At 49.4% G+C, this 23,138-nt stretch overlaps 1 protein-coding gene across 3 annotated transcripts in view; it reads left to right on the forward strand.

Annotated features, from left to right (window-relative positions):
- ITGAE (integrin subunit alpha E) overlaps nucleotides 1–23,138 on the forward strand; it is a 70,033-nt gene that overhangs the window by 12,962 nt on the left and 33,933 nt on the right. For all 3 annotated transcript variants that reach the window (XM_066363432.1, XM_066363431.1, XM_066363429.1), the window contains exons 2-10: nucleotides 8,770–8,890; nucleotides 18,137–18,228; nucleotides 19,342–19,409; nucleotides 19,730–19,847; nucleotides 20,058–20,207; nucleotides 20,606–20,721; nucleotides 21,328–21,479; nucleotides 22,219–22,372; nucleotides 22,981–23,131. In XM_066363432.1, coding sequence (XP_066219529.1) covers nucleotides 8,770–8,890; nucleotides 18,137–18,228; nucleotides 19,342–19,409; nucleotides 19,730–19,847; nucleotides 20,058–20,207; nucleotides 20,606–20,721; nucleotides 21,328–21,479; nucleotides 22,219–22,372; nucleotides 22,981–23,131 — 1,122 coding nt within the window. The remainder of the gene's footprint in view (nucleotides 1–8,769; nucleotides 8,891–18,136; nucleotides 18,229–19,341; nucleotides 19,410–19,729; nucleotides 19,848–20,057; nucleotides 20,208–20,605; nucleotides 20,722–21,327; nucleotides 21,480–22,218; nucleotides 22,373–22,980; nucleotides 23,132–23,138) is intronic.

Here is a 23,138-nt window from a genome sequence, read left to right on the forward strand (position 1 = left end):
GTGCTGAGAATGGCTCCATGGCCTTCGCCTCAGGCACTAGAATGGCTCTGGTTGCAAGAAGCAATGTACAAGGTGGGCAGAGCATTGCCCCCTAGTGGGCTTGCGGGGTGGATCCCGGTCAGGTGCATGCTGGAGTCTGTTTCTCTGCCTCCCTGCTTCTCATTTCAGAAAAATACCCCCAAAAAAAGAAAAAGAAAGAAAGAAATTTCCTTCTATTTCTAGCTTGCTATAATTTTTTAAATCACAAAGAAATATTGGATGTTATCAAATGCCCTTTACTGCATCTATCATAATCATCATTTGATTTTTTTTCTAGTGACTGATGAATACGTAATTTTTTTTTTTTATGGTGACAGAGACAGAGAGAGTCAGAGAGAGAGGGACAAATAGGTATAGACAGGCAGGAAGGGAGAGAGATGAGAAGTATCAATTCTTTGTTGCGGCTCCCTAGCCTACTTAGTTGTTCATTGACTGCTTTCTCGTATGTTCCTTGACTGGGGAGCTACAGCAGAGTGAGTGACCCCTTGCTCAAGACAGCGACCTTAGACTTCAAGCCAATGACCTTGGGCTCAAGCCAGTGACTATGGGGTCATGTCTATGATTGCACGCTCAAGCTAACGACCTCACATTCAAGCTGGTGAGCCCATGCTGAAGCCAGATGAGCTGTGCTCAAGCTGGTGACCTTGTGGCTTCAAACCTGGGTCCTCCACATCCCAGTTCGACACTCTTTCCACCGTGCTACTGCCTACTCAAGCAAATGCATTGTTAAAAAAATGTTTTTTTTATTTTAGTGAGAGAAGGGGAGGCAGAGAGACAGACTCCCACATGCACCCCAACTAGGATCCACTCGACAAGCTCACTGGGGTTATGCTCTGCCCATCTGGGGCTGTTGCTCCAGTTGCGTGAGCCTTTTTTTTTTTTTTTGTATTTTTCTGAAGCTGGAAACGGGGATAGACAGTCAGACAGACTCCCGCATGCGCCCGACTGGGATCCACCCAGCACGCCCACCAGGGGGCGATGCTCTGCCCCTCCGGGGCGTCGCTCTGCAGCAACCAGAGCCACTCTAGTGCCTGGGGCATAGGCCAAGGAGCCATCCCCAGCGCCCGGGCCATCTTTGCTCCAATGGAGCCTTGGCTGCAGGAGGGGAAGAGAGAGACAGAGAGGAAGGAGTGGGGGGATGGAGAAGCAAATGGGAGCTTCTCCTATGTGCCCTGGCCGGGAATCGAACCCGGGTCCCCCCGCACGCCAGGCCGACGCTCTACCGCTGAGCCAAACGGCCAGGGCCTTTTTTTTTTTTTCAATGTGCCTTGACCGAGGGCCTTCAGCAGACCAAGTAACCCCTTGCTTGAGCCAGCGACCTTGGGTTCAAGCTGGTGGGCTTTTGCTCAAACCAGATGAGCCCTCGCTCAAGCTGGCGACCTCAGGGTCTCGAACCTGGGTCTTCCGCATCCCAGTCCGACGTTCTATCCAATGCGCCACTGCCTGGTCAGGTGCGTGAGCCACTTTTTTTAGCACTTGAGGTGGAGGCCACTGAAGCCTTTTCAGCGCCTGAGGACAACTCGTTTGAACCAATTAAGGCAAGCCATAGCCGTGGGAGGGAGAGAGAGAGAAGAGAGAGAGAGAAGGAGGAGTGGAGAAGCAGATGGGCACTTCTCCTGTGTACCCTGACTGGGAATCAAACCCAGGGCATCCACACAATGGGCTGATGCTCTACCACTGAACCAACTGGCCAGGGCCAAACAAATCATTTTCAAATGTCAAACCACTCATACTCCTGAAATAAACTCCACTTGGTTATGATGTTTTGTGCTTTTTATATGCTAATCCCTGGATTTAGTTCATTAATATATTGTATAGGATTTTTACATCTATGTTCAAGAGAGAGGTTGTCAATTTCCTTTCATGTGGTGCTCTAGTTGGGTTTTAATGTCAATATTATGTGGGCCTAAAAATTATTGAAAATTGTTCTCTCATTTTCTACTCTCTGGAATAGTTTTGGTAAAATTGATATTTCTGCTTCAAATATTTGGAAGAGTCTATCTTAAGGATTTAATAATGGGTTCCTATTCTTTTATATGGGATTATTTGGATTAGGCTTATTTTGTCAATTCTGGTTAATTTTTATCTTAAGGAATTTGTCCATTTCATATAAGTTGTCAAGCTTGCTAGAAATAAGTTGTATTTTCTGTCCTTTCATGATTTCTTAGATGTCTTGGGACCTGTTCTGATGTCCTCTTTGTGTGTTTTCTCTTTTCTTAATCAGTTCGCTAGGAGTTTATTGGTTTTATTTATTTTTTAAAAAACAAACTTTAGCTTTGTTGGTTTTTTTCTACTGTTATGGTAAGTTTTCTATTTCCTTGATATACGTTTGTTTCTTTATTGCTTCTTGTCATTTCTTTGTGTTTGGTTTGTTTATTTTAGTTTCTTGAGATAGAAGCTTAAATGATTGATTTTTAGCTTCTTTTTTTTTTTTTTTTTTGTATTTTTCTGAAGTTGGAAACAGGGAGACAGTCAGACAGACTCCCACATGCTCCCGACCGGGATCCACCTGGCATGCCCACCAGGGGGCGATGCTCTGCCCATCTGGGGCGTTGCTCTGTTGCAACCAGAGCCATTCTAGCGCCTGAGGCAGAGGCCACAGAGCCATCCTCAGCGCCTGGGCCAACTTTGCTCCAATGGAGCCTTGGCTGTGGGAGGGGAAGAGAGAGACAGAGAGGAAGGAGAGGGAGGGAATGGGGGAGAAGCAGATGGGCGCCTCTCCTGTGTGCCCTGGCCGGGAATCAAACCCAGGACTCCTGCACACCAGGCCGACACTCTACCACTGAGCCAACCGGCTAGGGCCTTAAAGTTTTCTTCTTATTATTGATTTCTAGTTTAACTAGAGTGTGAGAATGTATTCTGAGTTATTTCAAGCTATTGACATTTATTGAGACTTGCATAGGTCAATTTTGGTAAATGTTTTTTGTGCACTTCAAAGAATGCTTATTTTACCATTGTTGGATACAGTGTTCTGTCAGTCAATTAAATTAAGCTTCTTAACTGTGTTGTTTAGATCTTTTCTATACTTACTGATTTTTTGTTTGCTTTTAGAGCTAATATGAAAGATTTGTTAAAAATTGAAGTCTCCCACTTTGGCTCTGGCCAGATAGCTCATTTGGTTAGAGCAGTGGTAGTCAACCTGGTCCCTAACACCCACTAGTGGGCGTTTCAGCTTTCATGGTGGGCGGTGGCGGAGCAACCAAAGTATAAATAAAAGATAGATTTAACTATAGTAAGTTGTTTTATTCTGCCAAACTTAGTGAAAATCCAACATAAAGTACTTGGTAAGTAATTATTATTATATGCTTTCACGTCTTGTAACTCTGCTTTATAAACTTTATAAAGTAAAGTTACTTCCCTACTTTATAAATCACCATTATTGTGGAACCGGTAGGCGGTTAGACAATTTTACTACTAACAGAGATACAAAAGTGGGCAGTAGGTATAAAAAGGTTGACTACCCCTGGGTTAGAGCATCATCCTGAAGCACAGAGGTTGCCGGTTTGATCCCCAGTCAGGGCACATACAGGAGCAGATTGATGTTCCTGTCTCTCTCTCTCCCTTCTTCTCTCTAAAATCAATAAAATATACATTAAAAAAATTTTTTTAATTTAAAGTCTCCCACTTTGGTTGTTGACTTTTATATTTTTCTTTTTAATTCAGTCTATTTTCGCTATGTATATTTTGAAGTGATGTTATTGGGTACATACAGATTTTTAAATTGTTATATCCACCTAGTGAATGAAGAACAACGTACTTGTATGTGTATATTTTCTTCTCTTATATAAAATACAACATGGTCTGTAAATCTATACTTTGCTTGCTTACTTTAATTTGTTCCTAAAACCTCTACTGCTGAGTGAAAAGCCATTCATTGGAAAAAATATTTTCATTAATTTCAATGAAAAATTGCAATGCAGTCCATCCAACCCAATACCCACATTATTTTTACTGATGGAAAAATTTCTTAATTGACAAATAAATCAAGTTTATACTTAAAAACCTCAATAATTTCAATATAAAGATGCAGTTTATAGGTACAGCTTACTGTAATGAAGGTGTATTGTCCTCATCAAAGAGGAAATGAACATGGCTGGTGAAGGATGGGTGTGAGGGAGTCATTATTAAGAAGATACATATTTCTTTCTACACCATTTCTTCACTGATTTTTAACCCTCTGGAGATCCATAACTATTTTGCACTTAAATTATCTTTAAAAATGAAATTATAGGCCCTGGCTGGTTGGCTCAGTGGTAGAGCGTCGGCCTGGCGTGCAGGAGTCCCGGATTCGATTCCCAGCCAGAGCACACAGGAGAAGCGCCCATCTGCTTCTCCACCCCTCCCCCTCTCCTTCCTCTCTGTCTCTCTCTTCCCCTCCCGCAGCCAAGGCTCCATTGGAGCAAAGTTGGCCCGGGTGCTGAGGATGGCTCTGTGGCCTCTGCCTCAGGTGCTAGAATGGCTCTGGTTGCAACAGAGTGACGCCCCAGATGGGCAGAGCATCGCCCCCTGGTGGGTGTGCCGGGTGGATCCCGGTCGGGAGCATGCGGGAGTCTGTCTGACTGCCTCCCCGTTTCCAACTTCAGAAATAAAAAAAAAATAAAAATAAATGAAATTATAGCACAGAAAAATACCTTGAGGTAAAAGTAAGTTCTAAACCTGAAAGCACTGTAAAACACATGGAAATAGCAGAACTATAGAAAATGCTACCTCTCCATCCCTCCCAATTGGCACGCATGTGCAAAATAGAGCATTTGGGGCTTATACAAACATGGCCAAGCAATGGAAATTTGTTCCCTAGACTATAGCTGGGCTAGAAACTATTATATTAAAGTAAATTAGTAAGCCTTACGAAGTTATGGTGCAGTGGATAGAGCATCGACCTGGGATGCGAAGACCTCCCAGGGATGCGAGGTCTCAGGCTTGAGTGCAGGCTCACCAGCTTGAACGCAGGGTCACCAGCTTGAGTGTGGGATCATAGATAGAATCCCATGGTCACTGGCTTAAGCCCAAAAGTTGCTGGCTTGAGCAAGTGGTCACTGGCTTGGTTGGAGGCTCTTCGTCAAGGCATGTATGAAAAGCAATCAATGAACAATTAAAGTGTTGCAACTACGAATTGATGCTTCTCATTTCTTTCCTTTCCTTTCTGTCTCTGTCTCTGTCTCCCTCTCTTTCTCTCTTGCTTAAAAAAAAGTACATTGGTGAGTGTGTTTATTCCCTGAAAATGTGATGTCAGAATAGCATTTGTTATGGTATGTTTATTTAGTGTATTCAGGGAATACACTGTATCAGTCATTATACAATCATAAAATAGGGGTGTTGTTCAAAAGTGGTATAGCTTTTTAAGAGCCACTGAGCAGAAAGTTAATCGAACAGTAATTGAAGTGATACCTTTCCTTTTTCCATGTAAATATCAAATTTTAAGCAGTGGAATGGCATGGTCAGACCATGGTTTTAAGAATTCTTTCTGGTAGCTGATAGAGAGGATATAGCCAGAGTGACAAGTCTTGGAAGAGAAAGGTCAGGGTGACTATTGAATGTGTCCAAGTCAGAAACAATGAATTCCGTGAGGCAGGACTCAGTCCTGAGAAAGTCCCCAAAGCATATGAGAATTCTGAGAATGACAAAGTCGTATTTCACATCTGTGGGGCTAATGTTGAGATACTTTCATCAGGGAGGAGAAAAAGTAAAGCCGAGTTCCTATTGCACTTCAAAATAAAATCTAGATGAACTAAAGATTCAAGCATAAGAAATAAAACAAAATATCAAAGAAAACATCAAGTGAATTGAAAAACAATCTCTTGTGTAGGGAAGCATGGCTCAAAACTCAAGAGTCATGAAAGAAAAATAATTTGACTCCATAAAAATTGTAGATGTGGGAAAAAATACCACATGCCAAATGGCTAAAAACCACAATCTAACACAATGACAATTTCTTTTGAATTCAAAATGTTACAGATAAATAAGCAAACAATAAATGCCTCATCAAATATAACATATGAATAAGCAGTAGATGAATTTATAATAAGGGGCTTCACCTCACTCAAAAATATAGTTTTGGCCTGACCAGGCAGTGGCGCAGTGGATAGAATGTTGGACTGGGATGCAGAAGACCCAGGTTTGAGACCCCAAGGTCGCCAACTTGAGCGTGGGCTCATCTGGTTTGAGCAAAAGCTCACCAGCTTGAACCCAGGGTTGCTGGCTCGAGCAAGGGGTTACTCAGTCTGCTGAAGGCCCACGGTCAGGGCACATGTGAGAAAACAATCAATGAACAACTAAGGTGTCGCAACACACAATGAAAAACTAATGATTGATGCTTCTCATCTCTCCGTTCCTGTCTGCTGTCTGCCCTTATTTCTCTCTCTAAAATATATTTATATTTATAGTTTTGGAAAAAAATAATTAGACAGTCTTTTAAAACAAGATTGAGCCTGACCAGGTGGTGGCACAGTGGACAGAGCATAGGCCTCCAATGCTGAGGACCCAGATTTGAAACCCTGAGGTTGCTGCTTGAGTATGGGTTCATCCAGCTTATGTGCAGGCTCACAGCAGGGTCACCGGCTTGAGTATGGGATCATAGACATGACCCCATGATTGCTGGCTTGAGCCCCCTCAGTCAAGGCACATATGAGAAAGCAATCAATGAACAACTAAGGTGCTGCAAGGAAGAGTTGATGCTTCTCATCTCTCTCCCTTCCTGTCTGTCCCTGTCTCTCTCTCACTTAAAAAAAAAAAAAAAGAATGAAAAGGCTGCACATAACCTCAAATGTTGTGAGGAAACAGGCCTCTTCATTTGAGTATGAATTAACACAGCTTCTTTGAAGAGTAATCTGAATATACCAATATTTTTAATGAAAAATTTCAAATAGAAAACTTGAAAAAAATTGCACAGCAAACAAACACATATCACATGTAGGTATTTACAACTGTCAACATTTTATTTTTGCATTATCACATTATATACAATATATATTTATATACGTATATTATACACTATATAAAAATATATATATTCACTCATCTATCCATCCGTCAAGCCACCTTATATTTAGATGCATTTCAAAGTAAATTGCTAACATTAGTACATGTCACCCCTTAACATTTCAGCATACATATCAATTAGAGTTTAATATTTACAGGTTTGGTTTTTTTGGGTTTTTAAAATTTATTTATTCATTTTTTTAGAGAGGAGAGAGAGAGACAGAGAGAGAGAGAGAGTAAGGAGAGAGAGAAGGGGGGAGGAGCTGGAAGCATTAACTCCCATATGTGCCTTGACCAGGTAAGCCCAGGGTTTCGAACCGGCGACCTCAGCATTTCCAGGTCGACGCTTTATCCACTGTGCCACCACAGGTCAGGCTACAGGGGTTTTTTAAGGTAAAATTTACATACAGCAAAATGCACAGACTTTAAGTGGACCATTCACACACCTTTGTAATCTAAACTGTTATAAGATATATTTCCATCACCTCAGAAAGTTCCTTCCTATCCCATCCCAGTTCATCCCTCCAGGCAATATTTTTTACTACAGCTTAGTTTTGCTGGTTCTAGAATAGCATACAAATGGAATTTGATAGTAGAGACTCTTCTGTGTGAGGCTTCTTCCACTTAGCATAATGGTGTTTGTGATTCACCCATATTGCTATGTGTCGGTTGACTTTTCCTCTTCGTTCCCGAGTAATATTCCATTGTCTGGATATACCACAGTTAGGTAGTTTGTCCCTTCCCCGGTGGATGGGCATTTGGGTTGTTTTTAGTTTGGGACTGTGTATTTAATTTTTTTTCTTTATTGATTGATTTTAGAGAGAGAGGAAAGAGAGAGAAACACCAATTTATTGTTTCACTTACTTGTGTATTCATTGGTTGATTCTTTGTGTGTGTGTGTGTGGCAGAGACAGAGAGAGTCAGAGAGAGGGACAGATAGGGACAGACAGATTGGAAGGGAGAGAGATGAGAAACATCAATTCTTCATTGCTGCTCCTTAGTTGTTCATTGATTGATTTCTCATATGTGCCTTGTCCGGGGGGCTATAGCAGACCAAGTAACCCCTTGCTTGAGCCAGCGACCTTGGGTCCAAGCTGGCTTTGCTCAAACCAGATGAGCCCACACTCAAGCTGGCGAACTCAGGGTCTTGAACCTGGGTCCCCCACATCCCAGTCCAACGCTCTATTCACTGCGCCATCGCCTGATCAGGTCATTGGTTGATTCTTGTATGTGCCCTGACTGGGGATCGAACCTGCAACCTTGGCATTTCAGCAGGACACTTTAACCAACTGAGCTACCTGTCCAGGGCAGTGCAGGTATTTTTGAGGACATACTGTATATTTTCTCTCAAGTCACTTGGAGGTACATAGTCTGATTGCTCTGGGGCTCAAAGTTGATTATACTTTTGTGACAAAGACACAGTGATGAACATGTATACTAAGTGACAGGTACAGGAAGTGCACGGTGGGAGGTGTGAGAAAGTGGAAAGTGTTTCTGGGGGGAGATCCAGGGAAGGCCTCCTGGACGAGGGACCTTGGTGCCGATACAGCTAGGTCTGGTGGGAAGACAGGGGCTCTGGGTCAGCATGCCTGTGTTCCAGTCCTGTTCCTGGGAAAAAAAAAAGTCCTTGGGAGTCTCGCTTTTTTCCTCTGTACAGTGAGGACGGTGACACTGAAAACTTTGATGGAATATTGGGCAAACAGGCCCAGCCATGGCCTCATGTCTTATTAAATATTGCTCTTCTTTTCGTAGGCCTGGCTCCTCTGGTGGCCTTCAATGTGGATGTAGCCCGGACTTGGGTGACTCCCGAGGGAGGTGGGCCTTATGTGCTCAGCTCCCTCTTGCACCAAGACCCCAGCAGCAACCAGACCTGGTGAGTGGGACCCGGCACACAGGCAGCGGAGGACTGAGGGGGCTGACTGGGAGCCAGAGGAGGCCCCAGAGAAGGCCTTGACACCCCACCCCCACAATCTGGGGAGAACCTCCTCGTACCTGCATTGTCCCAAGGGCATACTGGAGAAAGAGAGAAGGTGGAAGGAGGCTGTGAGCTCCAGGCCCGTCCACTCCGGCCCCTCTCCTTACCTGGCTTCTTTCTTCACTGCTGAGATGGGGGTGGGGGTACTTTAAAAGTGGTTTTGTATATGTGTTTGTTTGTTTGTTTGTTTCAATGAGAGGAGGGGAGGCAGAGACAGACTCCTGCATGTGCCCGACCAGGATCCACCTGGCAAGCTCACTAGGGGGCAATGCTCTGTCCATCTGGGGTTGTTGCTCCATTGCTCAGCAACTGAGCTCTTCTTAGTGCCTGAGGCAGAGGCCATGGAGCCATCCTCAGCTCCTAGGGCCAGCTTGCTCAAATTGAGCCATGGCTGCTGGAGGGGAGGGGAGGGGAGGGGAGGGGAGGGGAGGGGAGGAGAGGGGAGGGGAGGAGAGGGGAGGAGAGGAGAGGAGAGGAGAGGAGAGGAGAGGAGAGGAGAGGAGAGGAGAGGAGAGGAGAGGAGAGGAGAGGAGAGGAGAAGAGAGAGGGAAGGGTAGAGAAGCAGATGGGCACTAATCCTGTGTGCTTTAACCTGGAATTGAACCCAGGACATTCACATGCTGGACCAATACTCTACCACTGAGCCAACTGGCCAGGACCCAAAAGCATTTTTAAATAAGGTTTATTAAGGTTCTTTGTCTCTGACAAAAGTAACACATGCTCAGTGTAGAAATTTTGGTCAGTGATAAAAAACATTTTTTTAAATGGAAACTCTGAGTCAGGAGGGCGTGGGGCTGAGGCGGGCTGTGGGGCTGGTGGCCGTGGTTCGGCGACAGCCTGACTCTATGCTGGCCGCAAGGAGCTCACCCCCAGCCCGTTTCTCATTCTGCAGTGAGGCAGAGCGACTCACCTGCCCCACAGGGCTGATGCAGAGACTGTTTGAGTTCGTGCCCGTGAGGGGTTTATCATCATTTCTGGCCAAATTAAAGCTCAATCAAAGTATCTTCTATTTTTAAACTATCACCTGTACCCACCCATTAGATAAACAAAAAACTTTAAATCTGACACCATTCTGTCAGTAAGGATGTGGTGAAGCAGGAACTTTCAAGAACGTAAATCGGTGTAACCACCTTGGAAAACAGTTTCGCCATGTGTAGTAAAGCTGACGATGCACGCGGCCTGGGACTCAGTGCTCCCACTCCCAGCTGCCACCCTAGAGAACGTTTCGGGTGGCGGTATCACGGCAGCACCACGCGGGTGGCGGTATCACGGCAGCACCACGCGGGTGGCGGTATCACGGCAGCCCCGCTTGGAGCGGTGAGAAGACTGGAGTGCTCGTCATTCGGAACATGGAAGAAATAAGCTGGGAGTTACACGACCAGTACTAGCAGCAGCTGAAATGATTGAAATGTGTGCCATGCGGGCGTATTAACCTAGATGGGTCTCAAAACATATTGTAAGGAGAGCCTGACCAGGCGGTGGCGCGGTGGCTAGAACGTCAGACTGGGATGTAGAGGACCTTGGTTCGAGACCCCGAGGTCGCCAGCTTGAGCGTGGGCTCATCTAATTTGAGCAAAAATTCCACCAGCTTGAGCCCAAGGTCGCTGGCTCCAGCAAGGGGTTATTCGGTCTGCTGACAGCCCATAGTCAAGGCACATATGAGAAAGCAATTAATGAACAACTAAGGTGTTGCAAAGTGCAATGAAAAACTAATGATTGATGCTTCTCATCTCTTCGTTCCTGTCTGTCTGTCCCTGTCTATCCCTCTCTCTGACTCACTCTCTGTCTCTATAAAAAACAAACAAACAAACAAACATATTGTAAGGAGAAAAAGGCAAGTTGTAGAATTACATGTACAGTGGTCGTTCACTCAACAGATACTCGTACAGAGCAAACAGACAATAAACCCTTGTGCTCAGGGGAGATGGACAATAAGCAAGCAAATAAAATAAATAATTATGCCCCCAGCATTACATCAGCTGGTGAAGTGGTGGTGTGCTGATGGAGAAGCATGTCTTCAGTCTTTCCCCTGTTATCACTAGAATGACTGGTGATGGGACTGCTTTATTTTAAAGCCGGGATCCAATCAGGGTTTATGTGTCCTGTGGCATTGTTGTGTCTCTTTAGTCTCTTTTAAGCTGGAGCAATCCTTCCTCTCCTGTTTTGTTCATGACGGTCGCGGGGCTTTTTCTGTGCCTGCTCTACGACCCAGCCATGCTCAGGCCCTGCTGCAGGCTGCTTCCCTCCCACGCCCACCCCTACGGCTTTGCTTTTGGACAATGGCCGTGGGTTTCCTTCATATCCAGCACACCTGAGCCATGGTCCCGGGGCCCAGACAGCAGAGCCACGCGAGGTGCCCAGGGTCCCTGGCTGAGTGGAACGTCACATCCCTGAGGTCAGCAGAGCAGGAGCTCTGTTCGGTGGAGGATGGATGGGCACTGGCAGCTCCTGAGGCAGCCCTGGGACCTGGGCCAGGACTCTGCCAGCCAAGCAGTCTTGGACCCCTTGCTGGACTGTGGTGTCCACATTTTTTCAGTGAAGAGGCTGGTGATCGTTAGATTTAAGTGGTGAGGGCAGGGCCAATTCGTTCATCTTCTCTCTCCCTTCCTCCCTCCCTCCCTGCTTCCCTCCTTCCCTCCCTCCCTCTCTCTCTCTCTCTCTCCCCTTCCTTCCTCCTTCCTTCCTTCCTTCCTCCCTCCCTCCCTCCCTCCCTCCCTCAGCCAGTACTTACAGAGCACCTGCTCAGTGCCAAGCAAAGCTTGGGGGATAAGATAGTGAAGGAGACACAGTCCCTGCCCTCACTCGGCTCCCAGGCTCGTGAGGGAAACAGGCAAGTCAGGTGATGACAGGAGGAGTGGTGACTGCGCTGGTGAGGACATGGAGGGCTCTCTGGGGACATAGAGGCAGGTGTGTCCTTCAGGCAGAGGCTGTGCATTGACACTGGTTCTCGAGGATGAGTAGGAGTTAGTGTGAGAAGGTGTGGAATTGAGTGGCTGAGACTAGGTTGGTCCGAGCCTGGAAGCTGACCTGGTCACGGTCAAGGAATTGGGACAATGTCTGTGGCTGAAGCTGAGTGCGATGAAAAATGAGATGGGAGAGGCAGGCAATGCCACCAAGGATCTGGGGAGAGCCAGAAAGCTTTGACGTGGTGGTGCGGGGTGTTGCAAAGGTTGTGAGGAAGATTTTGGCTGCAGGAATTTGAATGAAAGGTCAGTGTTGCTTTTCTTTTATTCTGGTGAAATTTTATTGACATGTGCCACATAGAAAAAGGCACTCATCACAAAATACCTCAATGAATGTGCACACAGTGAGCCACCTGTGTAAGTGGCGTCCAGGTCCAGAGCAGGATGTCACCAATTGCTCATGAGCCCTCCAGCCCACGTGCCCCCCGCCGGGCTCAGCACCTGCCGAGGGCCAACCAGGGCTCCAGCTGTCATCAACATGGATAAGTTTTGCCTGTTCTTGAACTTATTACAAACGAGGCATACAGTGGGTGCACTATTATGTTAGGCTTCTCTCCCTTAACAAACAGTCTGTGAATTTCACCCATGTTGTTGTCTGAGTTGTTGCTAGAGTTTTCCACGGTGGGAATAGTGCCGATGATGGCATTTAGGCAGTCTCCTTGGGCTTTTATGAATAGCAGGGCTGTGTGCTTTCCTTTGGTGGACCAGTGCACTTCCGGCTGTCAGGCAAGCGCCCAGCAGTGGAGTTACTGGATCACGGCTTACGTGTTGGCTTAGCATTCAGTTTTGCAAGATTGGCTGTGAGTGAGCATTCTGAGTGCTCCACACACTCTGGAAGTCCGGGTTTCAGTCTGAGTTTCGTGACCATCTCCTGCTCAGTCCCCTCCCACCAATTACCTCAGCAGGGCCCTCCCCTGCTCCTGGCCTGAGACACTTTAAGGCTCCCTCCCTTAGAAGTCGAGCCTAATGACCACTTTATGAAGCCCCCAGAACATAAGGCTCTGAGCCCACCAAGAGGTGGAGGAAGTGCCCCACTGGGCTCATGAAACCTCCCTGAACACCTGCTGAAGCAGAAGGGGCTCACGTGAGGATGTGGTGGGAGGCACCCCTATGTTCCTGCCACAAGTGACGGAGCTCAAGACCATGCACCTGCTGTACGGGGCAGGAAATGCTCTGTTGGCCACCAGGCCACAGAGAGAGAAGCAGGCTCCCCGAGGAAAGATGCCATGTCCCTCTCACTCGCTCATGCTGTTTCTCCCTAAAATATAACAGGCAGGGCTGGCTGCAGCAGGAGGAATGGAGTGGAGCGTAAGGCCTCCCCTTATAGGGGTGTGGGACCAGACTGAGAACGAAGACAGGTTTGAGTCAGCCATCAGTCAGATGGGCTGTCAGCTGATGAGGGGTTCAGCTATTGTTTAGTTACTTTATCAGGCAGTCAGTCAGTCAACAAACCTGGAGGTCAACAGACCACCCACCAAGGTGGGGGTGAGTAAAGAGGTGGGCAGCAGAGGTTGCTCAGACTGAGCCCCAGGCCGCAGCATTGCATGACTGTGATGTGAATGGCAGCCGTGGGCGTGGCTGTGCAGCTGTACATGGTCCTGGGGCACTCAGTCTAGGTGGGAACAAAGGCCGGGGTGGGAGTGGGTCTGGCAATCAGGGCTCCTTAGGGAGGCTCCCCAGGAGATGGTGTCTGGGATGGCTGCTCAGTGGGAAAAGGAAGGGAAGGGCATTGCAGGTAGAGAAAACAGCCTGGGTAAAGCCCTGAGAGGGGAGGAGAGCGGAAGGAGAGCGGAGACTGCTCCAGGCCTGCATCCACCCCAGGAAAACGTGGTCTAGGGCAGAGCCCAGTTCTGAGGGGCTGGGGCCAGGCCTGCAGCTCGGGCAGGGGCGGAGTCTGGGCAGAGAGGCAGGGTTGTTGAACAGATGACCTAATTTGGGGCTCAAGGGCAGAGTCTGCAGAGTTCAGCTGCACCTGGCTCTCCACCCCTCAGCCCTGCCCAAGATCAGTCCCCTCACCTGCTGCCTGGGCTGTCATTTAGTCGTCACTCAACAAATATTTCCTGAGTCCTTGCTTTATGCCAGACTGTTTCAGGCCCTGGGAAAACATGGCCAATGAGATAGACAAGACCCTTGGGGAACGTCCAGTCTGGTGGGGGAGACAGATACAAGTGTGTAAACATGTAAACAGGATACTGTTAGAGGTGACAAGCTCTGAAGAAATAAAACAGGGTGACTCAAAGCAGAGGAACTGGGTTGTGAGGTTGGGCCGTTGGAGAAAGCACTTATGAGGAAGTGACCATTGAAGGAGGACAAAGAATGAGAATGAGCCAGCCTGGGAGAGTGGGGGGCCAGGGTTCCAGGCAGAGGGCACAGCAGGGCAGAGGGCCTGAGGCTGGAAGGAACCGGGGTTGTCCAGGAGCAGGAGCCAGCTAGTGTGAAGCTGGGGCTGGGAGAGGGGTGGGGTGGGAGGGGACATCTGGGAGGCAGGCAGGGACTGGATCTGTGAGGCCCTGTGGGCTGCGGCGAGGGATAGGGGCTCTTTTCCTAAGTGCACGGGACGCTACTGAAGCAGGGGAGTGATGTAGTATAAATTACAAGGGTAGATTTAAAAAACAGAAAATAACAGTTAGTATACGCTTACCGTGGACCAGGCAAGATGACGGTGGCCAGGATGGCAGTGGGGAAGTGGAGAGAAGAAATGCTCTCTAGATAGAATTGGGAGGAAGAACCAACAAGGCTCATGGATGGATTTGATGTAGGCGATGAGTGAACAGGTGAATCGAGGGTGCCCCAGGGCTTTGGGATGTAGGCTGTAGGGGTCGGCAGGGCCATGTACTGCTGAGGGAAGATAGAAAGGGACAGGCTTGGCCCTGGCCGGTTGGCTCAGTGGTAGAGCGTCGGCCTGGCGTGCGGGGGACCCAGGTTCGATTCCCGGCCAGGGCACACAGGAGAGGCGCCCATCTGCTTCTCCACCCCTCCCCCTCTCCTTCCTCTCTGTCTCTCTCTTCCCCTCCCGCAGCCGAGGCTCCATTGGAGCAAAGATGGCCTGGGTGCTGGGGATGGCTCCTTGGCCTCTGCCCCAGGCGCTGGAGTGGCTCTGGTCGCAACAGAGTGACGCCCCGGAGGGGCAGAGCATCGCTCCCTGGTGGGCAGAACATCGATCGCCCCCTGGTGGGCGTGCCGGGTGGATCCCGGTCGGGCGCATGCGGGAGTCTATCTGTCTCTCCCCGTTTCTAGCTTCAGAAAAATACAAAAAAAAAAAAAAAAAAAAAAAAAAGAAAAGAAAAGAAAGGGACAGGCTTGGGAGGTCAAGGCCAAGCGTTCTGCTTGGGACAGTTGAAGTGTGAGATGCCTATTAGACAATAGGCAGCTGGTTATTGTATTAGTTTTCTACTGCTGCTGCAGCAAATTATAATACATTTAGTGGCTTAAAACAATACAAATGTATTATTTTTTAGTTCTGGAGGCCAGGAGTCTCCAAAGTGGGTATTACTGGGCTAAAATTAGCATCAGCAGGGCTGTGTTTCATCTGGAGGCTCTAGGGCAGTGGTCCCCAACCCCCTAGTCCGTGGGCCATTTGGTACCGGTCCGCAGAGAAAGAATAAATAACTTACATTATTTCCATTTTATTTATATTTAAGTCTGAACGATGTTTTATTATTATTTTTTTATTTTTTTAATTTTTTTTAATTTATTTTTTACAGAGACAGAGAGTGAGTCAGAGAGAGGGATAGACAGGAATAGACAGACAGAAATGGAGAGAGATGAGAAGCATCAATCATTAGTTTTTCGTTGCGCGTTGTAACACCTTAGTTGTTCATTGATTGCTTTCTCATATGTGCCTTGACCACGGGCCTTCAGGAGACTGAGTAACCCCTTGCTGGAGCCAGCGACCTTGGGTTCACGCTGGTGGGCTTTGCTCAAACCAGATGAGCCCGTGCTCAAGCTGGTGACTTTGGGATCTCAAAACCGGGTCTTCCGCATCCCAGTCCGATGCTCTATCCACTGCGCCACCGCCTGGTCAGGCGATGTTTTATTTTTCAAAAATGACTAGATTTCCTCTGTTACATCCGTCTAAGACTCACCCTTGAGGCTTGTCACGTGATACATTTATCCGTCCCACCCTAAAGGCTGGTCCGTGAAAATATTTTCTGACATTAAACCGGTCCGTGGCCCAGAAAAGGTTGGGGACCACTGCTCTAGGGGAAAGCCCATTTCCTTGCCTTGGTCAGCTTCAGGAGGTCGTCTGCTGTTCTTGGCTTGTGGCCCTTTCCTCCATCTTCAAAACCAGCATGTAGCGTCCTCAAAGCTTTCTCTGACTCTGATCCTCCTGCTCCCTCTCAGTGTGATTACATTGAGATCACTCAATATTCTGGGATACCATACGACTTCACTTATATGTGGAGTCTAACGAACAAAATAAATGAACAAACAAAACAGAAAGAGACTCATAGATACAGAGAAGAGACTGATGGTTGCCGGAGGGGAGGGGGACATGGGGCTGGGTGGAAAAGGTGCCAGGATTAATAAGTACAAATTCATAGTTACAAAATAACCCTGTGGATGGAAAATATAGCTTAGGGAATCTAGTCAGTACAACTGTAGTAACTATGTATAGTGCCTGGTCCTGCTTGAAATATCAGGGTCACCTTGTAAAGTATATGATTGTCTAACCACTATGCTGTACACCTGAAACCAATACAACATAATATTGAACGTAAACTGAAAATAAAAAAAATTTAAATTGAAAAAAAAATATCGAGGGTAATTTCCCTATATCAAGATCCTTTACTTAATCAAGTTCACAAAATCACTTTGACCATGAAAAGCAGCATAGTCACAGATTCTAGAGCTTAGGACACAAACATCTCGTGGGGAGCGGGTGGACATTATTCTGCTTTTTCCCGCTAGGCTAGTCTGACTCTAGTGGAGGGATGCGAGGGCCGTAGATGTAAAGGTGAGAATCTCAGCATTTACAGGTGGATTGGAGCCACGGGTTTGCAGGGGTCACAGCCTGCTGGCAAAGGAAACAAGACCAAGCCTTGGGGCTCTGTTTAGTCAGACGGGGAAGCATCTGAGGCGCAGCAAGGAGACACGTAGGAGGGAATCAAGAAGGAAGTGTTTCAAGGAGACTGTCACGTCCAGGGCTGCTGAGAGGTTGAAGAAGATGAGGACAGAAAGGTGTCCATTGGATCTGGCCATGTAGGGACCACTGGTGACCTTGGGGTGGGTTAAGCTAGTGGGACACACACGCAGGTGTAGATGTTATTATTATTCTGTAAACCATGGAGATAACTGAAGGATGTATTTTATAATGTTATAAGATGTAGAGTGACGAGAGGTGAGGAAGTGAAGAGAGTAACTCATTCCTGACCCCTCCCCAACCCACTGTAGCCTCACCATGACCTTTCTAAAGCATAGGCTAATTGTGTATTTCCCTTTTATAAAGTCCCCCATGGCTTCCTACTGCCCTCAGCATGAAGACTTTGGTCTTGGTTCACTGTTACCAAGCCCAGCCTCAGGGCCCCTTCCCCAGGCCCCTTTCCCCGTCTCTGGCAGCCCAGCCCTCCTTGGGCAGCATGGTAGAGAGAAGGTTTAGGCTGAGCTCAGAGTGGTGGGAGGGCAAAGTTTGTCGTTGGTCGTGGCATCTCCTGCGGCTGCCTTCATCAGGCCGAGGTGCCCATTCCCGGACCTCCAGTTCTGACTGACTCAGACGCTAGGGGCACCAGCGTGCTCTCCTCAGGAAATAGTGTCACCGAGGCCAGCTGGGGCAGCCCCCTCTCCCTGGCAGCCACTGAGGAGCCAGCACTATCCCCAGTATAACCAACTGCGCTGCTGGTGGCTCCTTGGTTCCTCCCACTGCCACCGAAGAGCAGAATCTTTGTCTACTACCAGTGTCACCCTGTCTCTGTCAGGGTGGGCCAGAAGGCAGAGAGGGAATGCAGGTAACCATTCCCCGTCTGGAGCTGTGCAAAGGTGAAGGCTGAGCAATGCCTTCCATGTAATGTGGAGTCCGCCATCCTGAGCTGGGCCTCTGCCTGCTTTTCTCGGGTCCGCGCCTTCTCCACAGTTTTCCAAACAGGGAGCCTGTGGGCCTGTGATGGGAAGACTGTGCATGGGCAGGCAGGGAGGCAACGGGCCTCAGCAGCCAGCTCAGCTTTGGTGTCCACCCTTCCATCAGGCTCCTGGTCACCAGCCCGAGGACCAGCAGGACAACAGGGCCCCTGCATCTGTGTTCCCTGGCCCGGGATGAGATCCTTTGCCAACCTGTAGGTAAGTCAAGCCCAGCTCCGGGGAATGCTCCCAGGAGTCCTTTCTAGGAGCCCCACTCATCCAGCCCAAACCCTTCCCACCCCAGCCCCGATGATTCCGGTCCCTCCCCAGTAGACTCCGCCGCCACTCGCAGCTCACCTTCTATCCCAGTGCCCAATCCAGTCCCAGCCCGACTCTAATTCGCAGCCTGCTTGCCTGACCCAATCCTAACAAAATCCAATCCTAAAATGTACTGAGTGCTCACCATGCTAAGTGCTTCTTCATTCATTTTTAATCCTCAAAACTATACCATTTGACAGAAGAGGAGCCGCCAGTTCAGAGAAGTCCTTTGGTTGCCAGTATGACTCAAGTCACCCAAACAGTATTGGCGGCACCTACAGATGCAAACCTAACGTCACCTGAGTCCAAAACCTAACCTATCCCACTCACCACACCTTTGTGGAATCCAACCCTCCCCTCCCAGTCTAACTGTGGCCATCCTAATGTCTAGCATGGGACCGGGCGCCTGTCAGGTGCTCAGTAAATGCTGTTTCAATAAATGAATGAACAATGGACAAGTGCATTTATCCACCCAAGTCTACCCATCCCACTCGATCCAACGCAGGCTCATATGTGTTGATCACCCCTCAGCTATGTGAGGCAGAGTCCTTGTCTCTGTGAGAGGCAGTGTGTTGAACAGCCTCAGAAAGGGACACAGTCCAGCAGGATAACAGGGTGATCTGGGGGCTCAAAAATGGAACAGTTTCCTGAGGCTCACTTTGGGAAGGGAGAGGAAGGAGCTACCACATCTGCCCCTGGGGTAGGGGAGCAATAAGACTCCCCAGAGACGGGTCTCTGAGACTGCAGGGTTCGTGGGTCCATGTAGCCAGTCCCTCGGCATCTGTATGCCTCCCCAGCGCCGCCCACACCCGCCACCTAGTGCTGCTTTAGTCGCCTGCCCAGCAGACGGGGAGCCCCTGGAGGAGGAGCACCAGGCCTCGGTGTTTCCAGGCCTCCACCACCATCCAGCACAGGCCGGCACAGAGGACACCACAGCCCCGGTGCCCTCTGACCTTGGCTCTAGGGTCGCCTTTCTGTGGTTCTCCCATCCTTACCTGGGCTTAACTGTTTCAGAGCATGTCCCCATCCCAAAGGGGAGGCACCGGGGAGTGACAGTTGTCCGGAGCCACCACGGTATTTTGGTGAGTGTGCGTGGGGTGGGAGGCTGGAACGGACCCCTGTGGCAAACCGGTAGTGATGTAATACCAGTCCTGACTGGATGTTATTCTCAGGGCCAAGTCCATCCCTGGTGTCAACCCCAGGGCTGACGGTGGCTCTGACCGGGTATTCTGTGTGACCCAGCATACTGCCCCAGGTGCTATCTCTGACCCCACCCCTGGTGAGGGCTGAGCAAGCTGTTCTTTCTCCCCTGCCTGCTTGAGGCACTTGGCTCTGGGTAGCTGTGACTAGGGGGCCTGGGTTGGGGGTAACCTAGACTTTCCCTCTCTGCCCCCACACTCAGATCTGCATTCAGGTGGTGTCCCGGCAGCCCCACAGCCTCAACTCAGAGCTCACTGGCACCTGCAGCCTGCTGGCCCCCAACCTCAGTCCCCAGGCCGAGGTGGCTTTCAAAAATGTTGGTAAGGACTGGATACTCACTAGCCTTGGACAGCTCTGAAGAGGTCACCTTGGGTTTCCAAGAAGAGGCACCAGCCCGTGGCAGATTAAGAGGGACACCGTGGCCCAGAGAGGGCCAGGCAGGCCCGGGTGCCCCGCGGGCCAAGTCCGGGCTGGCCCTGCAGGGAACGAGGAGGCTCTGACTCTGAGCTCTTCTGCGTGTATTTTTAAAGAAATGCTTCTGGATCCTGAGGCCCATGTGGACACTGGACACTGCTACAAGGACAGAAAAGGCAACGCGGGGAACGCAGCCAGGCGGCGCCGTGCCCTGAAGGCAGCAGGAGAGGAGCAGGAGGAGGATGTGGAGGAGGAGGAAGGAGCTGGTGAGAAGAGGCAGATCTGGGTTGCTCCCAGAGGCTCTCAGGGCTGGTGACCTCCAGGGTGAGAAGCGCCCAGGTCTGGCAGATGGGGAGCGGTGGCTGGGTTCTATAGCCCCGGCCAGTCCCAGCTCTGCCCATCTCCATCTTACAGATGGGGAAACTGAGGCCTAGCGAGTGGGAGTGATGGGAGTGCTCACATAGGGTCAGAGCATGAGCATTCTGGCTCTGGCTCTGCCTCTGAGATAAAGGCTTCCTTCCTGAAAGTTTCACCAACTAGGTACTTGCCTGAACTAAGCCCTTGGGGCTTGAAGGGGGCGGATGCCTGCAGCTCAGGACATGCAGCCCTCACTCCTGCCCCGAATTCCATGCTCACTCCCAAGCTGCTCTTTGTCTTGGCCCAGGTACCGAGATTGCCATCATCCTGGATGGCTCAGGAAGCATTGATCCCCCAGACTTCCAGAGGGCCAAAGACTTCATCTCTAACATGATGAGGAACATCTATGAGAAATGCTTTGAGGTGGGCTTTCCTCGGAGTGAGACTCACACTGTCTATTGCTATTTATTGCTGTGAATGAACAACCTCTAAGCCACCACCACTGACTGACCTGCTCACAGTTCTGTGGGTCAGCCACTTGGGCTCGGTTCAGCTGGGTGGTTCTTCTGCTGGTCTTGCTTGAAGTTTTGTTCTGCAGCTGCAGGTATCTGGTTGCTTGACTGGGACTCGATGGCCCAAGATGGCCTCACCTGTCTAGCCATGTGTCGCCAGCAGGTCAGCCCAACACTTCCATGGCTGCAGTGTTCAAAGAGGGCAAGACCAAATGCGCACAAGCACTTTCCATGTCTCTGATTGCATCCTATTTTCTGATATCCCAATGGCCAAAGAAAGTCACATGGAGGGGAGAGGAAATACACAAGGCATGGGTTCAGGGAAGAGTCTGTGATTCACTGGGAGCCATTACTGCCATACCTTCCTCCAGCCCCACTTGCTTAGAGATTTTCCTCCTGCATTAAGTGGGGAAGAATGAGGGGATTCTTCCACTGCTTCCAGGGGAGCTATTCAAGGGCGAAGGCGTGGCAACTCGGCCACTCTGCCAGCCTCCTCCCCCTTGGTTCCTCCCTCCAGTGCAGCTTTGCCCTGGTGCAGTATGGATACGTGATCCAGACTGAGTTTGACCTTCGGTACAGCCAGGATGTGGTGGCCTCTCTCAACAGAGTCCAGAGCATCACTCAAGTGGGGAATGTCACCAAGACAGCCTCTGCCATGCAGCATGTCCTGTGAGTGAGTGGGAGGGCAGTGGGAATTCCCTGATCACCCCCTGGGTGCTGGCTGGCATCCCTTCTCAGAGGCTGGAGAGGTTGCTGGACAGAACTGAAGAAGAGGGCATCAGGGTTCTAGCTCCTCCTTGGCTAAGAGGGGGATGTGAGGTCTTTTAGTCCAGCCTTACTTAGCTGGTGAGTGACACCCCAGGACAGTCCTCCAAAAACTCTTCTGAAGACACCTCTTGTGAGTGGCAGTAGAGCGCAGTGCATTCAGGGCTGGGCTCAGTGGCCAGCCTGCCTGGGTCCACATCCCAGCTCCAATCTGTACTCGGAGATGTTGGGTGCTTAACCTCTCTGTGCTTGGATCCTTGCTTTCAAAATGAGAATAATAATAGCACTTGCCTTAGAGGATTTTGTGAGGATTAAATAGGTTAAAATATGTACAGCGCTTACAACAGTGCCGGTTTTACATATGTGCTTTGTAAATATTAGCCACTGTTATTCATGTCATTATCAGTCCCACTCAAGTCTGTTTCTTGTGCTGTCCCACACTTTCCTGTTGGGGCAGGTTCCCCACCCGCAGCCAGCTTTGCTGTGTGCCATGAGAACATCACCACTCCTACTTCAAACTTTGTTCCCCTGGGAGAGCTCCTTAATCCTCTCCAATTCTAAAATAGGTTTGTGAATAAAATGTCCCCAGGCTCAGCCATCTCTCCGGCACAGTCCTCCACTTCCTTTACTCTCTCCTACTTAGAGACAACATCTTCACGCCAAGCCACGGCTCCAGAAAAAAGGCCTCCAAGGTCATGGTGGTACTCACTGATGGAGACATATTCGGGGACCCCCTCAACCTCACGACTGTCATCAACTCCCCAAAGATGCAAGGTGTTGAGCGCTTTGCCATTGGGGTAAGAGCCAGGAGCCGGGGGCACCTCCTGACCCTGTATAGCCTGGTGAGAGGGGAGGAGCCGAGATTCCTGGTAGGGGCTTCTGCACGCGGCTTCCCCAAACCCTGTTCTGTTCACGGGCCTCTTTTCTTCCAGTCCCCATGCCCTGTTCACCACTCCCACTCCCAACTGGGTCTTCCCACAGAAGTCTCATTTCCCGATGTGCTCATAGCTCACTTGCCCAGCAGTGATGGGGAGAGCAGTGGCCACTCTGGGAGCCCACAGGATGGACACTGAGGTGGAAGGGGTAGTCCTGGAGGAGGCGGGACTAGGCTGGGTCTTGGAGGCCTAGGGAACAGGGGCGGAGGGAAGGGCTCTGCAGACAGAGGAAACCACAAGTGCACAGGTGAGAAGGAGCCTGGTGTGTCCAGGAAAACGTGTAGATTGGTAAAACTGGAACCCAGAATGTGTGTTTGGGGCCGCATGGGCAGCAGGAAAAGTAGGGGGCAGGTGAAGAAGGCCTTGAAGCCCAGAGGGCACACGTGGCTTAGCCCTCTCCCTGGGCCTGGGGAGACCCCGGGGCTTAGCAACCAGCCAGCCCTCACGGTGCTGACCCGTTCATCTGGCAGGTGGGAGAAGCATTTAAGAAAGCTAAGACTGAGATGGAACTGAAGCTGATCGCCTCAGACCCTGATGAGACCCATGCCTTCAAGGTGACCAACTACGCGGCCCTGGATGGGCTGCTGAGCAAACTGCAGCAGAGTATCGGTCGCATGGAAGGTGAGGG

Source organism: Saccopteryx leptura, chromosome 2 (genome assembly GCF_036850995.1).
Source record: "Saccopteryx leptura isolate mSacLep1 chromosome 2, mSacLep1_pri_phased_curated, whole genome shotgun sequence".
In the NCBI taxonomy this organism is placed as follows: Eukaryota; Metazoa; Chordata; class Mammalia; order Chiroptera; family Emballonuridae; genus Saccopteryx; species Saccopteryx leptura.